Source organism: Stegodyphus dumicola, chromosome 4 (assembly GCF_044657685.1).
Source record: "Stegodyphus dumicola isolate Sdum_Otavi_A_Nest chromosome 4, ASM4465768v1".
In the NCBI taxonomy this organism is placed as follows: domain Eukaryota; kingdom Metazoa; phylum Arthropoda; class Arachnida; order Araneae; family Eresidae; genus Stegodyphus; species Stegodyphus dumicola.
In genome coordinates this window covers 60,023,215-60,043,231 of record NC_140771.1, presented here as the reverse complement: position 1 = coordinate 60,043,231, position 20,017 = coordinate 60,023,215, and the positions used below count along the sequence as shown (strand labels likewise).

General features: G+C 31.7%; 1 protein-coding gene and 1 non-coding gene across 17 annotated transcripts in view; one reads left to right on the top strand and one right to left on the bottom strand.

Annotated features, from left to right (window-relative positions):
• LOC118200019 (zonadhesin-like) overlaps positions 1 to 20,017 on the bottom strand; it is a 260,274-nt gene that overhangs the window by 121,788 nt on the left and 118,469 nt on the right. For 13 of the 16 annotated variants that reach the window (XM_085814973.1, XM_085814976.1, XM_085814977.1 and 10 more), the window contains 5 exons: positions 6,909 to 7,091; positions 6,651 to 6,821; positions 3,184 to 3,366; positions 2,935 to 3,102; positions 660 to 833 (listed from right to left, as the gene is read on the bottom strand). In XM_085814973.1, coding sequence (XP_085671099.1) covers positions 660 to 833; positions 2,935 to 3,102; positions 3,184 to 3,366; positions 6,651 to 6,821; positions 6,909 to 7,091 — 879 coding nt within the window. The remainder of the gene's footprint in view (positions 1 to 659; positions 834 to 2,934; positions 3,103 to 3,183; positions 3,367 to 6,650; positions 6,822 to 6,908; positions 7,092 to 20,017) is intronic. The other 3 variants (XM_085814974.1, XM_085814978.1, XM_085814985.1) reach the window with 3 other exon arrangements.
• On the top strand, positions 17,592 to 17,664 carry TRNAS-CGA (transfer RNA serine (anticodon CGA)). The gene has a single exon. It is a non-coding gene; the product is annotated as a tRNA-Ser (tRNA).

Here is a 20,017-nt window from a genome sequence, read left to right as displayed (position 1 = left end):
CCGATAAGCAGTCTGCAGATCCTTATGTTGTTGACTGACAAAAGTGGCCATTCTTCTTTTAGATCTCTATATTTATGTTGTTCATCTCTTTATTCATCAAATCAATAAGATGAATCTCGTGATTGCCAAAGGTATGTTTAAAAGGTTCGTAAAAACTTTGTTGCAACAAAGTTGTATAAAATTAAAGTTAGCCACTTCAATAAAACCATTTACTAAAATTAAGCTGAATTTATATTTTAAATTCTGGTTTAATGGGTAATCAATTTATTCTAAATTAAGATTATTGAGAAAAACAACGTGAATTTTAAGTGATATTCCTAGTTTGCTACTACGCACATTTAATCCTGAATTTGGCATTTATATAGCACAAGCTCTATGTTCATGTCAGAAATACTTGTGCATTTCCAACTTATCTCCATTTAAGATTCGATGGACTCTTGGTATAACTATTTAATAATCAATGCACAATTGGCACTAGCTGATATGATATAGAATTTGACATGGAGAAGTCGTTAAAAAAATGGCGGAAAGGAACGCCAAATATAAAAAGTAAATTTCAGATAAAATCCACTATTCATATGTTACGTGAATTAAATATTATAATGAGAAAGAAAAAATCTAGATTTATAAATTAAAATAAGGTAATGGACGACACTCACAGCATGCACTCGGAGGCACGCATTTGCCGTCTTCTCTCTTTACAAAACCGTTTTTGCAGAAGCAGCCCGGTGGTCCACAACTACAGCGGATGCCTGGGTTGTTGTAAGCTTTGCACGTATTCTTGCAGCTTGGTGTGCATTCCTTGTAATATTGCTCGTCTTTGCCACAGATTTCTAACAGAAAGCAAAATGTTCTAATTGAAGGATAAAGATGTAATAAAAATGATCAGAATACTAACGGGTATGCTTCAGAAGTCAGAACGAAGATATCATAAATAGAGAGCGTTTATTTTATCTGTCTTAAAAATCAATCAAAAATTCCTATAGTGTTTTACAACGTTTTTGGCAGTAATATAAAATGTAAAAAACAATTATAGTGAGTTTGGTGTTAACTGTCATAAATTTTATTTTAAATTTGCTTTGATACATTTTCATAGCTGTTAATAGCTAACGCAGATTCTCAAAGCAACAATACAATATCTATGATGCTTCTATGTAGCATCATCAGTATCAAGATACACATCGAAATATTCATCCTCAGATTCCTCATGAGCAGATCACTAATGCTTGGATGATTTTCTAATCACTAATGCCTAGGTGTTTTTTCCTCTCATTTTTAGAATAGGTTATCCGATAATTGACTTTAATATCACAATGAAGATGTAATAAGCTGTACTAAAAAGGTTGGAAAGAGACAGAAATATAAATAAAGTTGTGAGCATTTATGAGGTAAACTCAATACCAGAGGGTAGAAAAACAAGAATCAGAAGCATTAAGCAGGACTGTGTACACAGAGCTTGCAAAGATATTTTAAAGGAAAGAAAAAGTATGAAAAATACTGCCTGTTAAAAATTAACCAGACTAAAAAATTAGATATAATTATATGGTTTAATTGGGTAAGAGCCTAGAACCGTAAATTAAAGGCCTAATTTTTCATGAAAATTATCCCTAAAATTTTACAACCTCTTTTCTTGACAACTAGGCATTTTGTAGAGAAAAGTTTGCCTTTGACACAGAAAAGATTTGTACATTTAAGAACATATTTGTACATTCACAAATGCCGTCCAGATGGGATATTCGTTAGTGATTTTGACTACTGTGCCGAAGGGGTTGGTTTGACTCCCGGAGAAGGAGTGGTTGTTTGTAAATGTATGGTGTTTCTGGTGGCATGGGGGGCACTCTAAATATATGGCCAGCCAAAAGCCCTTTCGTGTGGTGTGGTGGGAGAGAAAAAGAGGTTGTAGCCACTCGGACCCAATCTCCGGGGTGCTGTCTCTAAACATTGGAGTGAAACTGGGTAAAACCGTATTGCCACCTATATGGTGCACAAGGCTGTTGCCAACGACAGACGTAATCTTGTTTCCCTTGCCACGATAAAGTACGTAGGCTTACAGCTTTTCCAATTAAATTGTTCTTGGCGTTTCGGATATTAGCCTCAAGAACGTTGCAACTTTGAATTTTAAGCAATATAAGATATAAAGGAAAGTTTCAGATACTGGCAGAACACCAATGCAACAGACGAACATAGACTAAAACTAATGTTGGTAGGGAACATGAAAGGTCTTTACACGTTTAATAGTAAAAAAGGTACGTAAATAAGAGCAGCAAATCTGTATGGTTATAAAAACAGCTGCATGCATGGATAAATAGAGCAGTGTTTAAGGTCTGATTTTTATTAAAGCTTTTAGTTCTTCAATGAAAAACATTATGAAAGCCAAACATCTGAAGAACAGAAACGGATTCTGATGTAAGACAACACCTCATTTCTCCCTGATATTGAACAAATGTGCGACGAAAGGATTAGAGCCTTTCACCTCCTTCCGAATTTCAAGCAGCACATCAGGGCATTTTAGAAGCGTAGAAGTCAGCCTATTACCTTCGTTCGTTCCATATTTATTTCCAATCAAATTATTTTCAAACATTTAGCGTAATTTAGTAATTATACTCCTAGTTTGTTATATTAGAGTTTTAATCCTGAATTTTCCTTTCAAAATGTAAATGTCGGAACGAAATTGACTAAAATTTTGTTCCTTCATATGAAGGTTGCATAGCCATCTCAGAAACATTTACGCATTTCCATCCTGTGTCTATTTAAGTAATTTGTTGTGAAAAACCTACAGTGTTGACAAATTGACGGTAATTTAACCAAATATTCACCAAATGCCAACAATCCTGACAACTAGTCCCTTGAACTACTGAAGAATGTTTTAAAATTCGTATGGCTGGTAGTATTTCCTTTCCAGAGTATTGCAAAAAATGGTGCTTATCAACTTACGTTTTGGACATTGATTCGATGGTATACAAGTGCCATTTTCTGATCTCAGGAAGCTTTTCTTGCAAAAGCAGCCTTTAACACATTGTTTTGTACATATTGGATTTCTATTAGTGCAGGTTGCAGGACATGCTGTACCACATTCTTTATATTCTTCATATCTGCCACAGACTGCAAGTAAAGAGACAATTGTTTATGAAATTCTAAGACTAAAAAAAAAAGAATTCACTAAAAAAACTAATATGATTTTACTTTTGCTGCATTCTTTAGGATCTACACAATTTCCATTCGAATCACGAACTAAACCGTCCTTGCAGAAACATCCTGGTTCACAAGATTTGGGGCATATAATGCCAATGTGAAAGCGATAATTTGCACAAGTTCTTTCACAAGGTGATCCACAGATTTGGTATTCTTCCCCTTTCTTGCACTGAACTGTAAAATAAAACAGCTGTTATGTTATTTAGTTATTATCAATATTATATTCGTCTTATATAAATTATGATGATAAAATATTTATTAAATTCATCGCAAAAGACTAATATTTAAACAAACTTTTAACTTCCTTGTACGAAGTAAATGAAGTAATGAAATCGCGAAAAATTTCGGGTGTTCATATTTCACGGAAAATATACATTTTGACCGCTCTTGAATCCATTTGAACGATGTTTCTGCGTCAAATTCGTACATATGAACAGTATAAAGCTCTCTTTCCAAAGATGAATTGTAAAATGGATTCGGTAGTGATTTTTTTCGTGACGTCTGTCTGTATTTACATACCCGCAACACTCAAAAACGAGTAACCTTGGAACGTAGAAATTTTGTGTATGGGACTGCATTAACATATAGTTTTGCAACTTCCTTTTTCAATGCAATCGGCCGCACCAGACGTATGCATATATATTATATATATATATATAAATCAAAATGTAAATGTCGGAACGAAATTGACTAAAATTTTTTTCCTTCATATGAAGGTTTAATCGTTCTTCTCTGGGTAAACAATTACCAAAATGAGTAAACTTAAATTAATAAAGCTTTCAAAAGCGTAATCTTTATCATAAAATTAATATGATTAAACCAAAACGTTTTAAAAAAGTTACAGAACATTATACATAACAAAACAAAGTACCTTTTTTATTAATCTCCTCTGTTTAACGCTTCAAACAGAACTTGTTAATGGAAAAGTGTTTTGAAGCCTTAAACCAAGTTGATTAATGAGTTCCGAATACATGTTTCGTTTGCAATTGTTATTCCAAATAATAGCAGTGATAGAAATGATGGCATACGATTTGGAAATTGTGTTCATGCAATATGAAATTTTACTCTGTATAATCTGAAATATATAAATACTATAAAGTACAAAGCTTAATCAATCGTTTCATGAAAATTTGAGCTAAATGAGATTGCTCAAGGTCTGTGTTGTTCTTGTTGTTGTTACTCATCCTAATTTGTCAGCTACTTCGTTAGACCAGATCCATGAACTTAAGAACCATCAATAAATCCAAAACAAAGGTAGATCTTTTCAGTAGGTTCTCATTTATATTCCTAAACAGATGAGAAGATGTTCAGAAGTGAAATGATCAGTATTACCTTTCCTACAGATGGGGTAGATAGTATTTTGCCTGTCAAAGTACCACTCATGAGCCGGAGAAGAATGCCAGGAAGAGCCAACAGTAGATTTAACCCTCGAGCAAATCTCCAAAAAGGTCAGGATGTCAGTGGTCAGAGTCATTGAAGTACCCTCCTTAGCTAGAGCATCAGCCATTTCATTACTATTGAGGCCAGTATGTGAAGCGAGTCTCTTGCAAATATTGTATTTTAAGCCATATATAACTTAATTTATTTCTATTTATAATGTTGCTTATTCTTCTGTCACTTACAGGGTGATCTTCTTACTCGGAACACTGAGTTAATTGACGTAACTAAATGGATATTTTCTCTAGATTAAATTGCTTGAAAATGCAGAAAATCCTTACTACTTTTTCCGTTAATTATAATATGAGTTATTCCTCTTTCTTGTGATTTTCCAACTTCTTTTGAATTAATCATAATTCTAAGTTCAAAGTTGAACTATAAGAATTTTTAGATAAACATATTCTTTGCAACAATTTCTTTTAATAATATTATCAAAATGTTGTTTGTATTCGTTTCACAGTAATTGTCTTTTAAACTCTGACACATTGGCATGCAGAACTTGTATCGGTGGATCTCCAGGCCATGTAAGATGTAATAGAAAAACTAAAAACCTTGCAATGCACCAACGCGACAGGCGAACACAGACTAAAACTAATGGTGATAAGGAAGACAAACGTCTCTTTCAATTTTAAATGCTTAAAAAGATACGCAAATAAAAATAGCATACTAATTGCACGGGTGAATACAAAGACCAACAGATAGTTTAGTAGAGCAAAATTTAAAGAATGATTTTTATTAACGCTTTTGGTTCTTCAGTGTAAAAAGTTATGAAAGCCAGAAATCTGCCACGGTAAGGAGTTCTAATCTTAGACTGCACCTCATTACTCTCTGATGCTGAACAATTGCTGTGGTGAAGATATTAGAGCCTTTTGGGGTCTCCTTCAAATGTCAGCCAGCGGATCAAGGCATTTTGGTGACAAAGAAGGAAAATTACGGACATTCAGCTTCTTTCGTTCTATATTTATTTCCAACGAAAATATTTTGTTAAATACAGCATAACTCTTTAATTATACTCTTAGTTTGTTATTTCGTGCGTTTAATCCTAAACTGCGCATTTCAATAGCATCACCATCTTAGGTCTTAGGTCTTCGCTTATTCAATAGGTATACGACCCTGAAGTCTTTACCTATCTATAACTGTCCTTAGTAGGAATCCTAAAAGTGAAAAAAAAATTCCAAATATTGGAATAAACCTGTACACTTGAAGTGTTGAATGACATCCAGTGTGGCAGTATGTAACAGTGGCATAACTTGGGCAAAATAGCGGTTGAACATCTGAAGCATAACTTTCACATCGTAAAAGAAATTTATAACACATCTGTAGCATAAAAACTTTGGCATAACTTTCTCCTCGTAGGTACTACGGCTGAGTGTCCTCCTTCCTCCGTGTCTTGGAGCAACAGAATAGCGTGGGCATAATAGTTGAGGCATATTACAGTAGTGGGCGGAGCATAGTTTCACTGACCAAACGCTGAAATCTTATACACATAATACAAATCAAAATCCTGCCTCCGGAGGCGCAAAGTCCATATTGCTTTGCAATAATTAAGCAAAAATTAAGTAAAGATAAATAAGAGTAAACTATGAAAAAAAGAAAAATCATTAAATTCACTATGTACATCGATCACCATAACCGGTTATGGTGTATCGTTCTTGGTCTTTTGCACCGTGTAATGACTGTATAGTCATAATCTCCTATGCTACGTACAGCTTGATTTTCGTGATTAACACATTTGGTTTAGGAATTGTGTGAGGCAATTAAGATCTCGCTATCTAATGGTTTGATTTTCATCACCATATTAGAAATATCCACTCATTTTCAGCTTGTGTCCATTAAGGAATTAGTGGTGAAAATACTGTAGTGCTGACGAAATATAGTACCCATGACGAACTGATTGTATCTTAACTAAATATTCACCTCTTGATAATAAGTTGTTTGAATAACTAAAATGTTTTAAAATGCTTATTTCCGGTGGTATGTTTTTCTTAGATAACTGCAAAAAATATCACTTATATACTTGCCTTGTGGACATTGACTCAATGATATGCAAGTGCCATTTTCCGATCTCACGAAGCCTTTCTTGCAAAAGCAGCCTTTAACGCACTGTTGTGTACATATTGGATTTCTGTTTGTGCAATTTGCAGGACATGCTGTACCGCATTCTTTATATTCTTCATGTCTGCCACAGACTGCTGGGAAAAAAATATTCTTTAAAATGTTTTGAAATTTAAAAATATATATATATATATATATATATAAAGAAATTAATAAGATTTTACTTTTGCCGCATTTTTCAGGATCTATACAATTTCCATTCGAATCACGAACTAAACCGTCCTTGCAGAAACATCCTGGTTCACAAGGTTTGGGACATTTAATGCCAATGCGAAAGCGATAATTTGCACAAGTTCTTTCACAAGGTGATCCACAGAGTTTGTATTCTTCACCTTTCTTGCAATGGACTGTAATATAAATTATTATTATTTTTTTATAAATTATGATGTCATCAGTAAAATAAAACTGGATTCCCGAATAAGTTCAAATTTTGATTCACTTAATTTTATCTCTTCCATAAATTAACAGAACAACTTCTGTATTCGAACACTATGAAACCCTAATGAATAAAATATAGATATTTGATTAATTCTATACATTAACAATAAAATGCAATGAAATAACCAGAAACGTTTTAAGAATCTTTGTCTTATGAATTGCATGAAGTAAATGAAAGATATGTTGGAAGTGTACATCTGAACCAATCAAAAAAGTAGACACAGTTTTTTAAAATGAAATATCAATTAGAAAAACCTATTTACTCCGAAAATAATTTTATGATGACATATCTTTCCTAACAAATATTAGTCTTGTGACAATTCAAAATAAACCTGCACAGTTAAAAATTACAGTGGATTGAAAAAACAGTTTAAGGAATATAGTTAATTATTATAACTCAAAGCGACGCAGTATTTTGAGTTCTAAATTATACTCTTTATTTTGTAAAGGCTACTATTTTTTTAACAAGAAGGGGAACGGGACTTTCACATCTTATGCAGTATCTTGCTAAAAGGAAAAGAAGAGACTACGGTTTTATAAAATTGCATCTGATATGAATTGAGTAAAATACCTATGTTACACCTTCTGTCGACAGGAGAATCATTTCAGTGTGGATGTTATACACCGAAATGAATAATACGTTCCCTTTAATCTGTGGCAGCGAAGAGACGAATTAGGTATGTTTTTAGTTGTATATAAGAGTCAATACTTTTATAATTATATGGTTTAAACATTTGCGGATGTAACTGTACTTTTGTGAAGTAATTGTATAATGTAACGTAGCCAGAGAATTGAGTTCACCGCCTACGTTACAATATTTACATGAATAAATAACATATTTTTGTTTACTTTATAAGGTATTTATCCCGCCTTCTTAGTATGCCTTCGTAGTGGGGTGGTCAGCACGCTCGGCGCGTATTCGAGAGCTCAGTGGTTCGATTCCTGGCGAAGGAATAGCTCATTTTTCAAGTCTCCTGCTGCTTTCAAAAATCCTAATGTCTCTACAGTGGCGCCTGAACTAAAAGGGTGCACTGTAAAAAAAAATCTGTAAGGTTACTAAGAAAACTCATGGAAACTGGGATGCCATGGGTTATTTGAGTAACAGCAACAGGTGTTTTCTTTGTAACTTTACAAGAGTTTTGCCTGTAATGGTTACAGATCTTTTCCTTGTAATATCACAGCATATAGACTAGAAGAGAAACACGCTAATGTGACAATCAAAATCGTAAAAAACAACCTTATATTTAGCGTAGGTATAATGAAACACTCAATCGATTTCGAGGGCAGCTAAGGTCCCTCCTCATCAGGAGAAAGAAATACATAGAAAGAAGAAAATAGGAGAAGGAGTCACAGAAACACGTAGTGCTTATCAGCACTGCACGTGGTTATAACTAGATATTTAATCAGAGTTGCACTGGCCGCCTACTTTTACTGAGCCAGGCTGTCTGATCAAGCATAAAGAAATATTAGCGAAGTTAAAATAGGGAGCGAGGGGCAAATGCACATTACGCTCAAAATCTGAACTTCAAATAACCACTGAACGGATTTTTATACCCTCTGGTAGTACCAAGCGCGAGGAGGTAACGCCATCTATCGGCAAAAATAATTGAATTAAGATAGTAGAATATTAAAGGCATTAGGAAGGACTGGATTGGACTTCAAATCTTTAACTAAACTTTCTAAATCTTTGTGAATGTGAAAAGCCTCAAGAAAATCCAATTCGCCTATGGAAGAAGCCTTTTGGATGATTTTTGCAGACCCAAAATCAAAATTATGATTAAAAGTCCAGCTATGATACGCTATTGAAGACTTGTTAATTTCGCCTTTTTTGACATAAGATTCATGTTCCTTGATACGAAACTTCAACGCTCTTTTTGTTTGGCCAATATATCTTAAACCACACTGACATGATATACTATAAATTCCCCAAGAATTCAAGACAGAAACGCAATCTTTTAGAATCGAAGGGTGAATTTTATTAATAGGGGAGAAACCGACTTGAAAATTGAATTTCTGGAGAATCCGTGCAATTTTATAGCTAACAGAAGGATAAAATGGAAGCACGACAAGGTCATTAATATTATTTCTAACAGTGGAATGTCTTCTTTGATGGGAATCTGAAAATTTTTTGACGGCTTTATCAATAATCACGGGATAAAATCCACGGTCAATCGCAACTGCTCTCAAATAATTAAGTTCATTGGTAAGCAAAGATTCAGAGGAACAAACTTTTAGCGCGCGGAAAACATAATAGTAAAAAGAAGCCATTTTTTGCTTAACAGGGTGGCATGACTTGGCATGGGGTGGTAAACAAACTGCAAAGGGTTTACGGTACACAGTGGTGCTAAAATCGGTTTCATTGCGGATTATAAGAATATCGAGGAAGGGGAGGGAATTGTTGGATTCAATTTCAAGAGTGAATTGGATGGCTGGATCAATTGAATTCATAATAGATAGAATCTCGGATAAATCCTCTTTATAACCGTCAAAAAGTGCGAAAGTGTCGTCAACATACCGAATCCAAAGACGAAAAGATAATTTATCAAATAATTTCATCTCAAAATAGTGCATATAAATGTCAGCAAGTACCGGACTGAGAGGATTACCCATAGCCAATCCTTCAACTTGACGAAAATATGCATTTTGGAAAACAAAGTGGGTTTGACTTAGAGAAACTTTAGTAAGCGAAACCAACTCATTAATTTCAGTATGTGTGAAGTGAAATTCCCGAAGCCTAGTTTCAAGACAATTTAGTGCTCCTTCGACCGGAACATTAGTAAACAATGATTTGACATCAAATGAAACCATAATGGAACGAAGTGGGGAAATATTTTTAAGTTTATCAATGACTTCAACAGAATTTTTTACAGTGTGAATATTGTTAGCAAGTAGAGGAGAAAATCTGGAAACTAAATATTTGGCCAAAGGATATGAAGCAGTACCTATGTTGGAAACAATTGGTCGAAAAGGAATACCGGTTTTGTGGACTTTTGGAAGAGCATAAAGTCTAGCGCAATTAGTAATAGGCGGAATAAGTGATTTCTTCAACTGAGTTGGCAGAATGTGGGAAGATTTAATGTGGGACCTTTAGCTGCCCTCGAAATCGATTGAGTGTTTCATTATACCTACGCTAAATATAAGGTTGTTTTTTACGATTTTGATTATCACAGCGTATAGTTATGTAAGTAGAACATATTTTTCTCATGTAAAATCCCAAACAATATATCTGTAATGGTTACAGATTATTTGCGTGTAATATTACAGCAAATAATTATGTAAAAAGAACATGTTTTTCTCATGTAAGATCTTATCAGATATATCTGTAACCGTTACAGGTTATTTGCTTGTATTATTACAGCACGTTATTATGTGATTAGAAGATACTTTTCTTACGTAAAATTCCAATGGTTGTATCTGTAAAGGTTTCAGATTATTTCCTTCTAATATCTCATTAAGTAATTATATGTGTGTAGAATATATTTTTCATAGATGAAATACTAAATGATATGTCTATAAAAGTAATAGATTTTTGGTCTAAAATAATGCTTATTATAATAAAATACATTGAAATGCATATAAAGCAACGATATCTGTAGGTATATATATCATTTTGATTAATAATCGATTTGAGCTTAATTTGATAATTAAGTTCAAATTGATATGCTACTCCTTACATTAAATTACATGTATATCCTTTACATAAAATAATGGAAAGTAATCTGTAATTTATATTTGGCCTGTAAAATAGCTGAAAAAAAAACAGTATGCTTTATTTGCATGTTTTAGTGTCAATTATTAAGATATGTTCTAGAACTTTCTTTTTAGTAATTTTAGCTAAAATAGACACATGTTCCTTTAGATTTAACTTATATGAGTAAACGTGTTGCATGTTGATATGATCATATTATTACAATAAAAGACATTTTGTGAAATATTTCTATGAAGAACTCAGAACAGCTGTTCTTCATGTTTCAAAAATATTATATTCTCTCCTTCTCAAAAAGGACATTTTCAGTAAATTAAAGAATTCAACATAACAATGAACTTTATTTTGTTACTACAAGGAATTCAAAATTTTGTTCATAAGCTTGAATTACAACGTCCAACTAACCTTTTTATTCTTATTTGCACTCAGTGTTTGACAAGTCTGCTATTGTTTGAAGTAATAGATGGCAACTGCATAACGTTTTTACCCTACCTTCAAATAATTTCCTTTGAATTAACAGATAGAAGTCTTTCATTAAAAACCTAATATCATGCTTTTTGAATAAGCATAAAACTTCACCAACTGACCTTAATTTTTAAAGCCTTGCTTCCATTAAAATTCTTGATGCTTAATACAATTATACCTTTAACAAATTTGTTTCAAAAATTAATACTTCAGTTTAGCTTAAAATTTAATGCATTTTAATTTTACCTATAATTTTTTACAAACGTGATATGTAATAAAACTTTAAGCTTAATAATTAACCATTTAGAAAGTGATACTAAAAAGTATTCTTAGTTATTATAAATTTCGAGATTTGCATACAAAATTGTGAAATATACATGTGACAACAGAAAACAAACTTTATGCTCTCTCTCTCTATATATATTACAGCATGTTAATTATGAAGTTTATTGAATTTATAATTTTACTGTGAAACATTATGAAGCAAATAATATGCTAATTAAAATACAGAAGTAAAAATAATTTATTACTTAATTCATAAACTTTACATAAAACCTTAAAAAAAGAATTAATTAAAAAATAACACAATATAACATTTCATAAAAATTCGTTTCGACTGCTTGGAAAAAATGAATGGTTCTCCCTTCTTTGTAAACCATGTCTCCTAAATAAAGAAAAAAACATTTCTTTTAAAATCATAATCATGCTCTTAAAAAGCTTATAAAAATTATTTTAATAGATGTTTTAAACATGTGCTTATATAACACTTTTAATCATATTTCTTTATAATATCTTAAGTAATCAGGAACAGCTTAAATACTTTAAAAAATTGCATTACAGTGAACCGTCTCATTACGACAAGCTACCTCAGTTAATCACTTTTTAAATTTAATCAGCATTCCTCATAAAATAACTAATTAGTAAACATAACTTCTCTAAGATTCCCAATATCATTAAAGATCAAAATCTTCAGGAATCACGCATAGCTAGCTTAGAGAAGGTTCATTGTACAAAAACAGCCAATATGCAAATCTTTTCATAAATGAAGCCACCATAGTTATTAAATATAATATACAGTATACTTATATTCAGAATTCAGAACTTGAATAAATTTCTCGAACTGTTTTAGCATTCGAAAAATATTATATTTATTACCTTAAATTTCTAAAACAATATTACATATTGGTCCAAATGAATCACTGGGACTTGGATAACATTTTCCCCCAAGCTTTCTTTTAGCAACAGGATTCTGAAATTGTTTTAATGATTTAAGTAATGTTTGTCTTTCTTAAGGCGCTCACAAAACAAGTTACCCTAAATTTTTCGTTTGCATAGGGGTCGTTTTCATCTTACTAACTGATTTACTAGTGGATTTTGGGTGCATGGCCTATTATTTATGAAACAATAATAGTGAACAGCTTCAAGAAAATGGGGATATCTAATGCTCTTGATGCTATATTCCCACTTATTTTTACTAATTTTATCTTCCGAAAATTGAGAGAGAAAAATTAAACGAATAATTTAATTTCCAAAGGACACAGTCACAGTAGGAATATAACAAATGAAAAGTAATCATGTATAAACTACTACTATCACAATATTATTTCTTTAAAAGAAACCTCTATTTCAATAAGAATACACATAATTGCAATATCTAATAAGTTATCTCATTTCTTTATAATTTGAATTTCTCTCATTCTCATTGTTGTTCTTGCAATTCCTTAAGCCTCAGATCATACATAAATAATTAGAGAAGATGAATATGCAGCTGATATGGCAAAATTGCACAGTGAAGGGCAGTTGGTATTTCCTTTCACTATCATAGATCATTTTTTGTATTAGGCTGACATAATATTCAACAGTTAGAAGAGAAAGATTCAACGGGGCCTTTAGTGTACAAAAGTTTGCCTTTGTTAGTATGACGAAAACAATCAGTATGTCGATAAATCCATTTTAAAATCTTGGGATATTCATTTTCTAAATGCATTAAAAGGGGGGAAATTATGCAAATATTTTTTTTTAATTTTCAAAATCTGGTTCTAAAGCTGGGTGGGATGGAATATGCAACGCAATACGGTAATTCTGAAGATCATTGCTCGTGGTAGTACAAACTGAGTGGTGATTACATGCTGTAGAAGGCGGCACAAATTGCAGTTCCAGATGCATTAAATGCTTTGAGGTCTAAGGAATAGCATTGGGCAATAATAAGAATGCAATTCAAGGTATAGGGAAGTAGGAATGAAGATTATTATTATCAGATACTGAAATGTTAATGTTACTAAACATTCTTATTGGAATGTAGGTTTCTTTTAAATAATAATACTATGATAGTTACTAGTAGTTCATTCATGAATATTTTTGATTGGTTATGGTCTTACTGTAATCACATACTTCAAAATTAAATTATTGCTTAATTTCACCCTTGATTTTCATACTATAATATTAGTAAAAAGGAGGAAAAAAGTCTGCAAGTAAACATAACTCCTCTCTATATATCATTATGTCGATCTTGGGATATTCATTTCCTAAATGCATTAAAAGGGGGATAATTATGCAAATATTTTTTTAAAAATTCTCGTGGGCAACTAAGCAAAACAAATGTGACTTTTTCTTCTTTAAAAAATTTGTGTTAATAAATAGGATGAGAATTAAGTTCATTTTAAAGACTTATGACACATGAAATATAAATGATCAAAACAAATTTCGATTGACAAATTAGTCGGTATTCTCGACACAGCAATTATAGGACTTCAACAGCGGAACTTTGTAACTGAAGAAGAAATTATGGCTGTTTATAGAATTAAAGAGAAAGTATTATCACATAAAACGAAGCATTTTAAACAACTTACATTGAAAGGAAATGTTTAATAAAGTAAACAAATAAATATTAAGTTTTTTTTTTTTTTTTTTTTTTTTTTTTTTTGTAAATTTTGATACCCTTTAGATCATAATTGTTCTTTATTTCACAAATTACGGTTTCATACTTTTAATTTTATAATTTCTGCAAGCCATCTTACCAGATTTAAACTAATGATCTGTAATCTGGAAAAATTGATAATCCGGAATCGCCGAAGTCCCGACGAGTCCGGATTAACGACTTTTGACTGTACTAACAAAACCAAACATCATATTCCCATTCTGCACAGTATAAAAATTCTTCTGCAAAACTGCAAAAATTACCAACACTTTGGATTATTTGATAACTTTCAAATTCACTCCTTTGTTTGCATTTAGAATTTATAACTTTAATTTTCCACAGAAATTTGTTTTTGATTTTAAAAAATTTCACTGGCATAATTTCATTCACTTCAGCATATATTAATAGATGCAGAAGGCTTTTGTTCCTTACATAATTTTAAATCTTATGTAACCTAAGGTAATTAATAACAAAATCAAAACGTAGATCAGAAACTGGATAAAATTTAATAAATAATTTTTACTAGTGTCACACGAAATGCTATGAAATTAATCAATAAAATAAGATAAAATATATAGAATTAATATTCCACATGTGTTAAGCTGGAAGTTTTACGTTAAATACTTTTTTTAATTAAGTATTTTTAAAAATGACCCCTTAGAGCATGGGACCTTTCGTAATTAGAACTTGCAAATCCACTTCGCTAGTCTTTCATAACATTGCTTTTCTTTTATTAACAAGAAATATTGCATTCAGTTATTTAATTTAAGATTTCCCAAAATAATGCTACTGAAAGGCATGAATACTTACTTAAATTTGAAATTAATTTAGTTGACTTAAAATAATATTTAAAAAAATAAATCTTCATATATACGTCTAACAATCAGACCTTATTAATTTTCTTTCTTTTATTTGAACAAAGACCCACCAGCGGCCGAGCGGTAAAGTCGCTGAACACTGGTAGTTCGGTCTGAGGTTCGAATCCCGCGAACGGGCTGGCTGCATGGGCGTTTTCGTGGTTTTCCCCATGTGTAACGTGTATACGAGCCAGTTTCCCTTAGAAAGTCCTCCACGAAGGCATCCCTCCTCTTAGGCAGATAGCCCTCGAGGCTTTGCCATAATCACACACACACAAAAAAAAATTTATTTGAACAATATCTGAATTCTGCATTAGTTTGGACTAGTAAATCATTGGACAATTAAATACCAAGCTATAAGAGAACTAATGTAGTTTACAAATGCACTGAATTTTATTTCCGGCATTAACTTTCAAAGAAAGTAAAATTTTCTGCATATTTGCATCATTTGGATTGATAGAATATGGCAAAGCATGCAAAGGCTATCAAGGGAAGTATATATTCATGGACGGCTTTGTAAGGAAAAGTAACTTGCATTTCCATTTATTCATGTGTGAGTATATATATATATTTACAATTGTTAATGCTAAAATCAATGCTTCATTAAAAATTTATTATTATTTTATTTTTAATACTAACATACAGATACAGAATTGTTTTAAATTCCAATACACAATCATAATTTATTTTTAAGAAAACTTATTTTATGATTTATATATTATATTACATGAATAAGAGAAACATTTGTCAAGAAATATATTAAACTTGTATTAGCAGATTCATACTATCCTAGTAACAAGACTATCATACTTCGAAACTGTATTAAAATTGGGCAAAATAAAATCAACATAAATTCTACATTAAATGTTTAAAAACTTATAAGTATGCAATGGTAGTTATATATACAATATAATAAATTTTGTAACTTATAAAATATTAATGGAATATTTTTGGAAATAATGTACAAAATTTTAGTTTTCTTTTATAACTAGTTTAACGAATTTTTAGAAAAATATTTTAGGTCATTTCCATCTTTTCCCTGTTGATATTGGTATATTAAAATATATGGAATAATTAAGTTGCATCTAGTTAGTAAACCAAAACATTACGAAAAGTATGATGCGACATATTTTTAATCAATATAATTACTTCATTTTGGAATTATAACATATTCGTAAGAAATTAATACCATTGAAAAAATAATATTATTACACTGAAGAATAAACGAGATTCTCGACCGCATTGTTCAAGTTTTTGTAATTTTACTTCATAACACACTCGTATATAAACATATTAGACTGAATTATAAACCAAGTATAATTAATTAGGTAATCCTAGAAAAAGAATAAATTAAACCTAGTAAGCAAAAATATATATATATATATATATATATATATATATATATATATACATTACATTCAGAATTCTAAATGTTTACATAAACTTTTCTCGCAAGGCCTGCCGGGAAAAAGATGTCAAACGTTCTTTGGTCAGACGATTGCAAACGAACGCTAACATGATTAATTTTGTTTTCAACAACCACATTACCGTTTCAATTAAATACCACAACAGTGATTAAATTTTGGAATAATTAGTTATAAATAATAATACGGGCAATTTAAGGCGTAATTTATCGGATGCGCAATGACAAAATACTACTATTAGATCTGCATTTGGAATAAATATTCTGCACTCTTTCAACTCATTAGACATTACGAACACTGATATTAATTAATCGCAAAGCTTAAACGTTTAAATACTTACTCACTACATATAACAGTGCAAAGTGCATGAGAATAATCTGCATAAAATGAACAAAAAATATTTCAAACGTAATTGTAAACATTTTCTTACTTACCTGCGCTATACAACCAACATGCATTCAGCCATGTTTTTTTCTGCAACTTGCTTTCAAACACTTTTCTTCTGATTGGCTGATTTCCAGTCAGCCACGTGATTCTTCCGCGCGGCTACTGAAACATTATCTGTAATGTTACAGGCAAATTAGCTGTACCAGCCACAGTTTGCTTTCAACCTGTTACCATTACAGGAAATTCTTGTGTAACTTTTTGATTTCTGTAACTTTACAAAACTTTTGCCTGTAAAAAGCGAACTTTTTTTTTACAGTGTGGTGGATGATGTTTCTCCACCATCAAGAATTGGCGATTGGGTCCCCTAACCGCAGTCGCCCTTTAAAAGGGAAACTAATATGTATTTCTTTCGTCTTCTTAGCATACCTTCGCAAATTAGTGGTCAGCACGCTCGGCGCGTATTCAACAGATCCGATTCGATTGCATTGCTTATTTTTCACGTCACCTGCTTCCAAAAAAACATAATGTCTCTACAGTGCCGCCCGAACTAAAAATGGTGGTGGATGATGATTCTCCGCCACCAGGATTTGGCGACAGCGGCCCCTAATCCCCAGTCGCCCTTTAAAATTGGGAGTATATAAGGTATTTCTCCCACCTTCGTAGTGTAGTGGTCAGCACACTCGACGCGAATTCGAGAGATCCGTGGTTCGAGTCCCGGCGAGGGCAGACGGCATTGCTCATTTTTTACATCATTTGCTTCAAATTAACCTAATGTCTCTACAACTTTAACACTGTGAAAAATTATTATAAATAATTATTATAAATAGGAAAGCTGTTAATAATTACTATAAATAACTTCTGCAATCGCAGATAATTCTAAAGTGGTTCTCTATTTGCAAACAGTGTATTAAGTCTATTTCCTTAATCATTTCTAGGCAGAAGTTTTTAACAAAATAGCGTTGTTATAAAACCAATAAAAATTATGGTTGTACACGTATTTTTTGCCCGTTGTATAATAATAAGACACTGCATTATGTCTGTACTATAAGGCGATGAGAACATGTGTCACCCGTTTTCGTTCAAGCTTTGTGTTAACACAATTTGTGCAATTGCCACTCTGCAAAATGTAAAATATTTATATTTCAAGTTTAATCAAAACCGGCAATATAAAAAAAGTGTGTTGCCACTCGCGATATATTTATCTTTCGAATTTAATGAAAAACTAACCTGATGTGTACACCACATGATTTCCTTGTACGGAATATTAAATTATACGCATTTTTGGCTGCATTTCATTTAAACTTATTTTTATTAATTTCATTAGAGATATATTTTTATTCAAATAATTCCTTTCCCATTTCGCTGCAAGGTAAAAATACATAAAAACTTCAAAATATCTTTATCAAAAATTTTAAAATATAGGAAAATATAAAACACCAAATGCAATTAAAACATTTTTACAATTAAAATTAAACGGGAAAACAAGCAATTCGGCCAGCGGACAAGAAGGCAGATTTTTCTGTGCACAAAACTGAAAGTTTAATTTTGGTCCCACTCGGTAAAGAGACTTTGAAGGTGTAGAAACTGGCTTAAATCACTATTCTGCAAAGTTTGAAATGTAAAGAAATAGCTGCTAGGTAAAAAATGTCATATGATTCTTTATCTATTGCATGCAGATTAACTAAAGGCATAAAAACCTTAACCGACAGATAAAAAAACATAATTCAATCACTTTTTAAGCAAAAAATGTATAATTTACCAGCATATAAGAATAAAAAAAACTGAGCTCACGAAGCCGAGTAACAGAGTGAGTAACGGTATATACATATATATACACTTTTGGTACAATCGATAGCAACCAAAAAGGGAGGTGCACAAATACATGTTACAGCACTCCTATATATAAAATTTCAGCATTATATATTCTGTTCAACATTCTATTCGTATACGTACACACACACATCTGTACATAACGAAAAAAACTCTTCTGAATCCTTTTTAAATCCTTTTTGTAGCCCGTTTCCGTTTTGGGAAAAAGAGTCCTTTATTCGGTCTTTCCGTACAGATGTCACGCAAAAACATAGTTAAATTATATTCGATAGCGGTCAAAATGAATATTTTCGTTGAAATATGATACCGGAAAAATTTCGCCACTACCAACCCTTCCTTTACTTCGTACAAGGAAGTAAAAATCAGCGATTTAAAAGAAATGTATTGTTATTGGCCGAATTAAAATATTTTTATCTTCCACGCTGCAGTTTTTTGTCGTTCAGCAAATTATAAGATATTTAGTTTTTCTTTCAAATTTATTATGCTATTTATTTACAAACTAAGCGATTTAAAAGCAATGAAAGCAAATTCATCTCAATTATTATTAATTACTAACAGGATACGTGAAATTGCGCTAACTGGATTCTTTAAGATCATGTATATATATATAAATTACATACAAATATAAACTCTTTATATATATATAAAGAAAAGTTTATACTTGTTTGTATGTGTGTAATTCATGCAAGTCTACAATTTTACTTCGATGATAATGAAAATTTGCCCACTTGATCTTCAAAATAAGAGCAAATTCACTGTCATATAAGACTTAGAAACATCACCCCATGGGTCCACACTTATATTAGAATGTTGCGTTCACTTTCCCTATCTTAGGCTCACGCCGTCGTTTTTGTGTTCCGTATGTCAGTGAAATGCTAAATATGGAATTTATAATTTTTTTGCAAAAAATAAATGTTAAGATTTCTGCAAACACTTTTTTTTTTTTTTTGTTTTGTTTTGAAATCACATCACCCATCTTGGGTTCCAGTCGCCGTTGTTGCGTTCCGCTATCAGTTCTTACTAAAACCGTTATATGGCGCAGTGTTCGATTGCTCTGTAGAGTAGTGCAGAACTCTTATCGAAAAATTTAATTGATCGCCCTATCAAGGTTTCTCGAATACTTCAGAAGCGGTGATGATAAAATCCGAGAGAGTGAATGCCGATTTTTGAAAGCACATGTCTGAAGAAAGACTTTGAAAACAAATAACAAACAGATATCAAAGCAACTATCAGTTCTTACTATAATCGT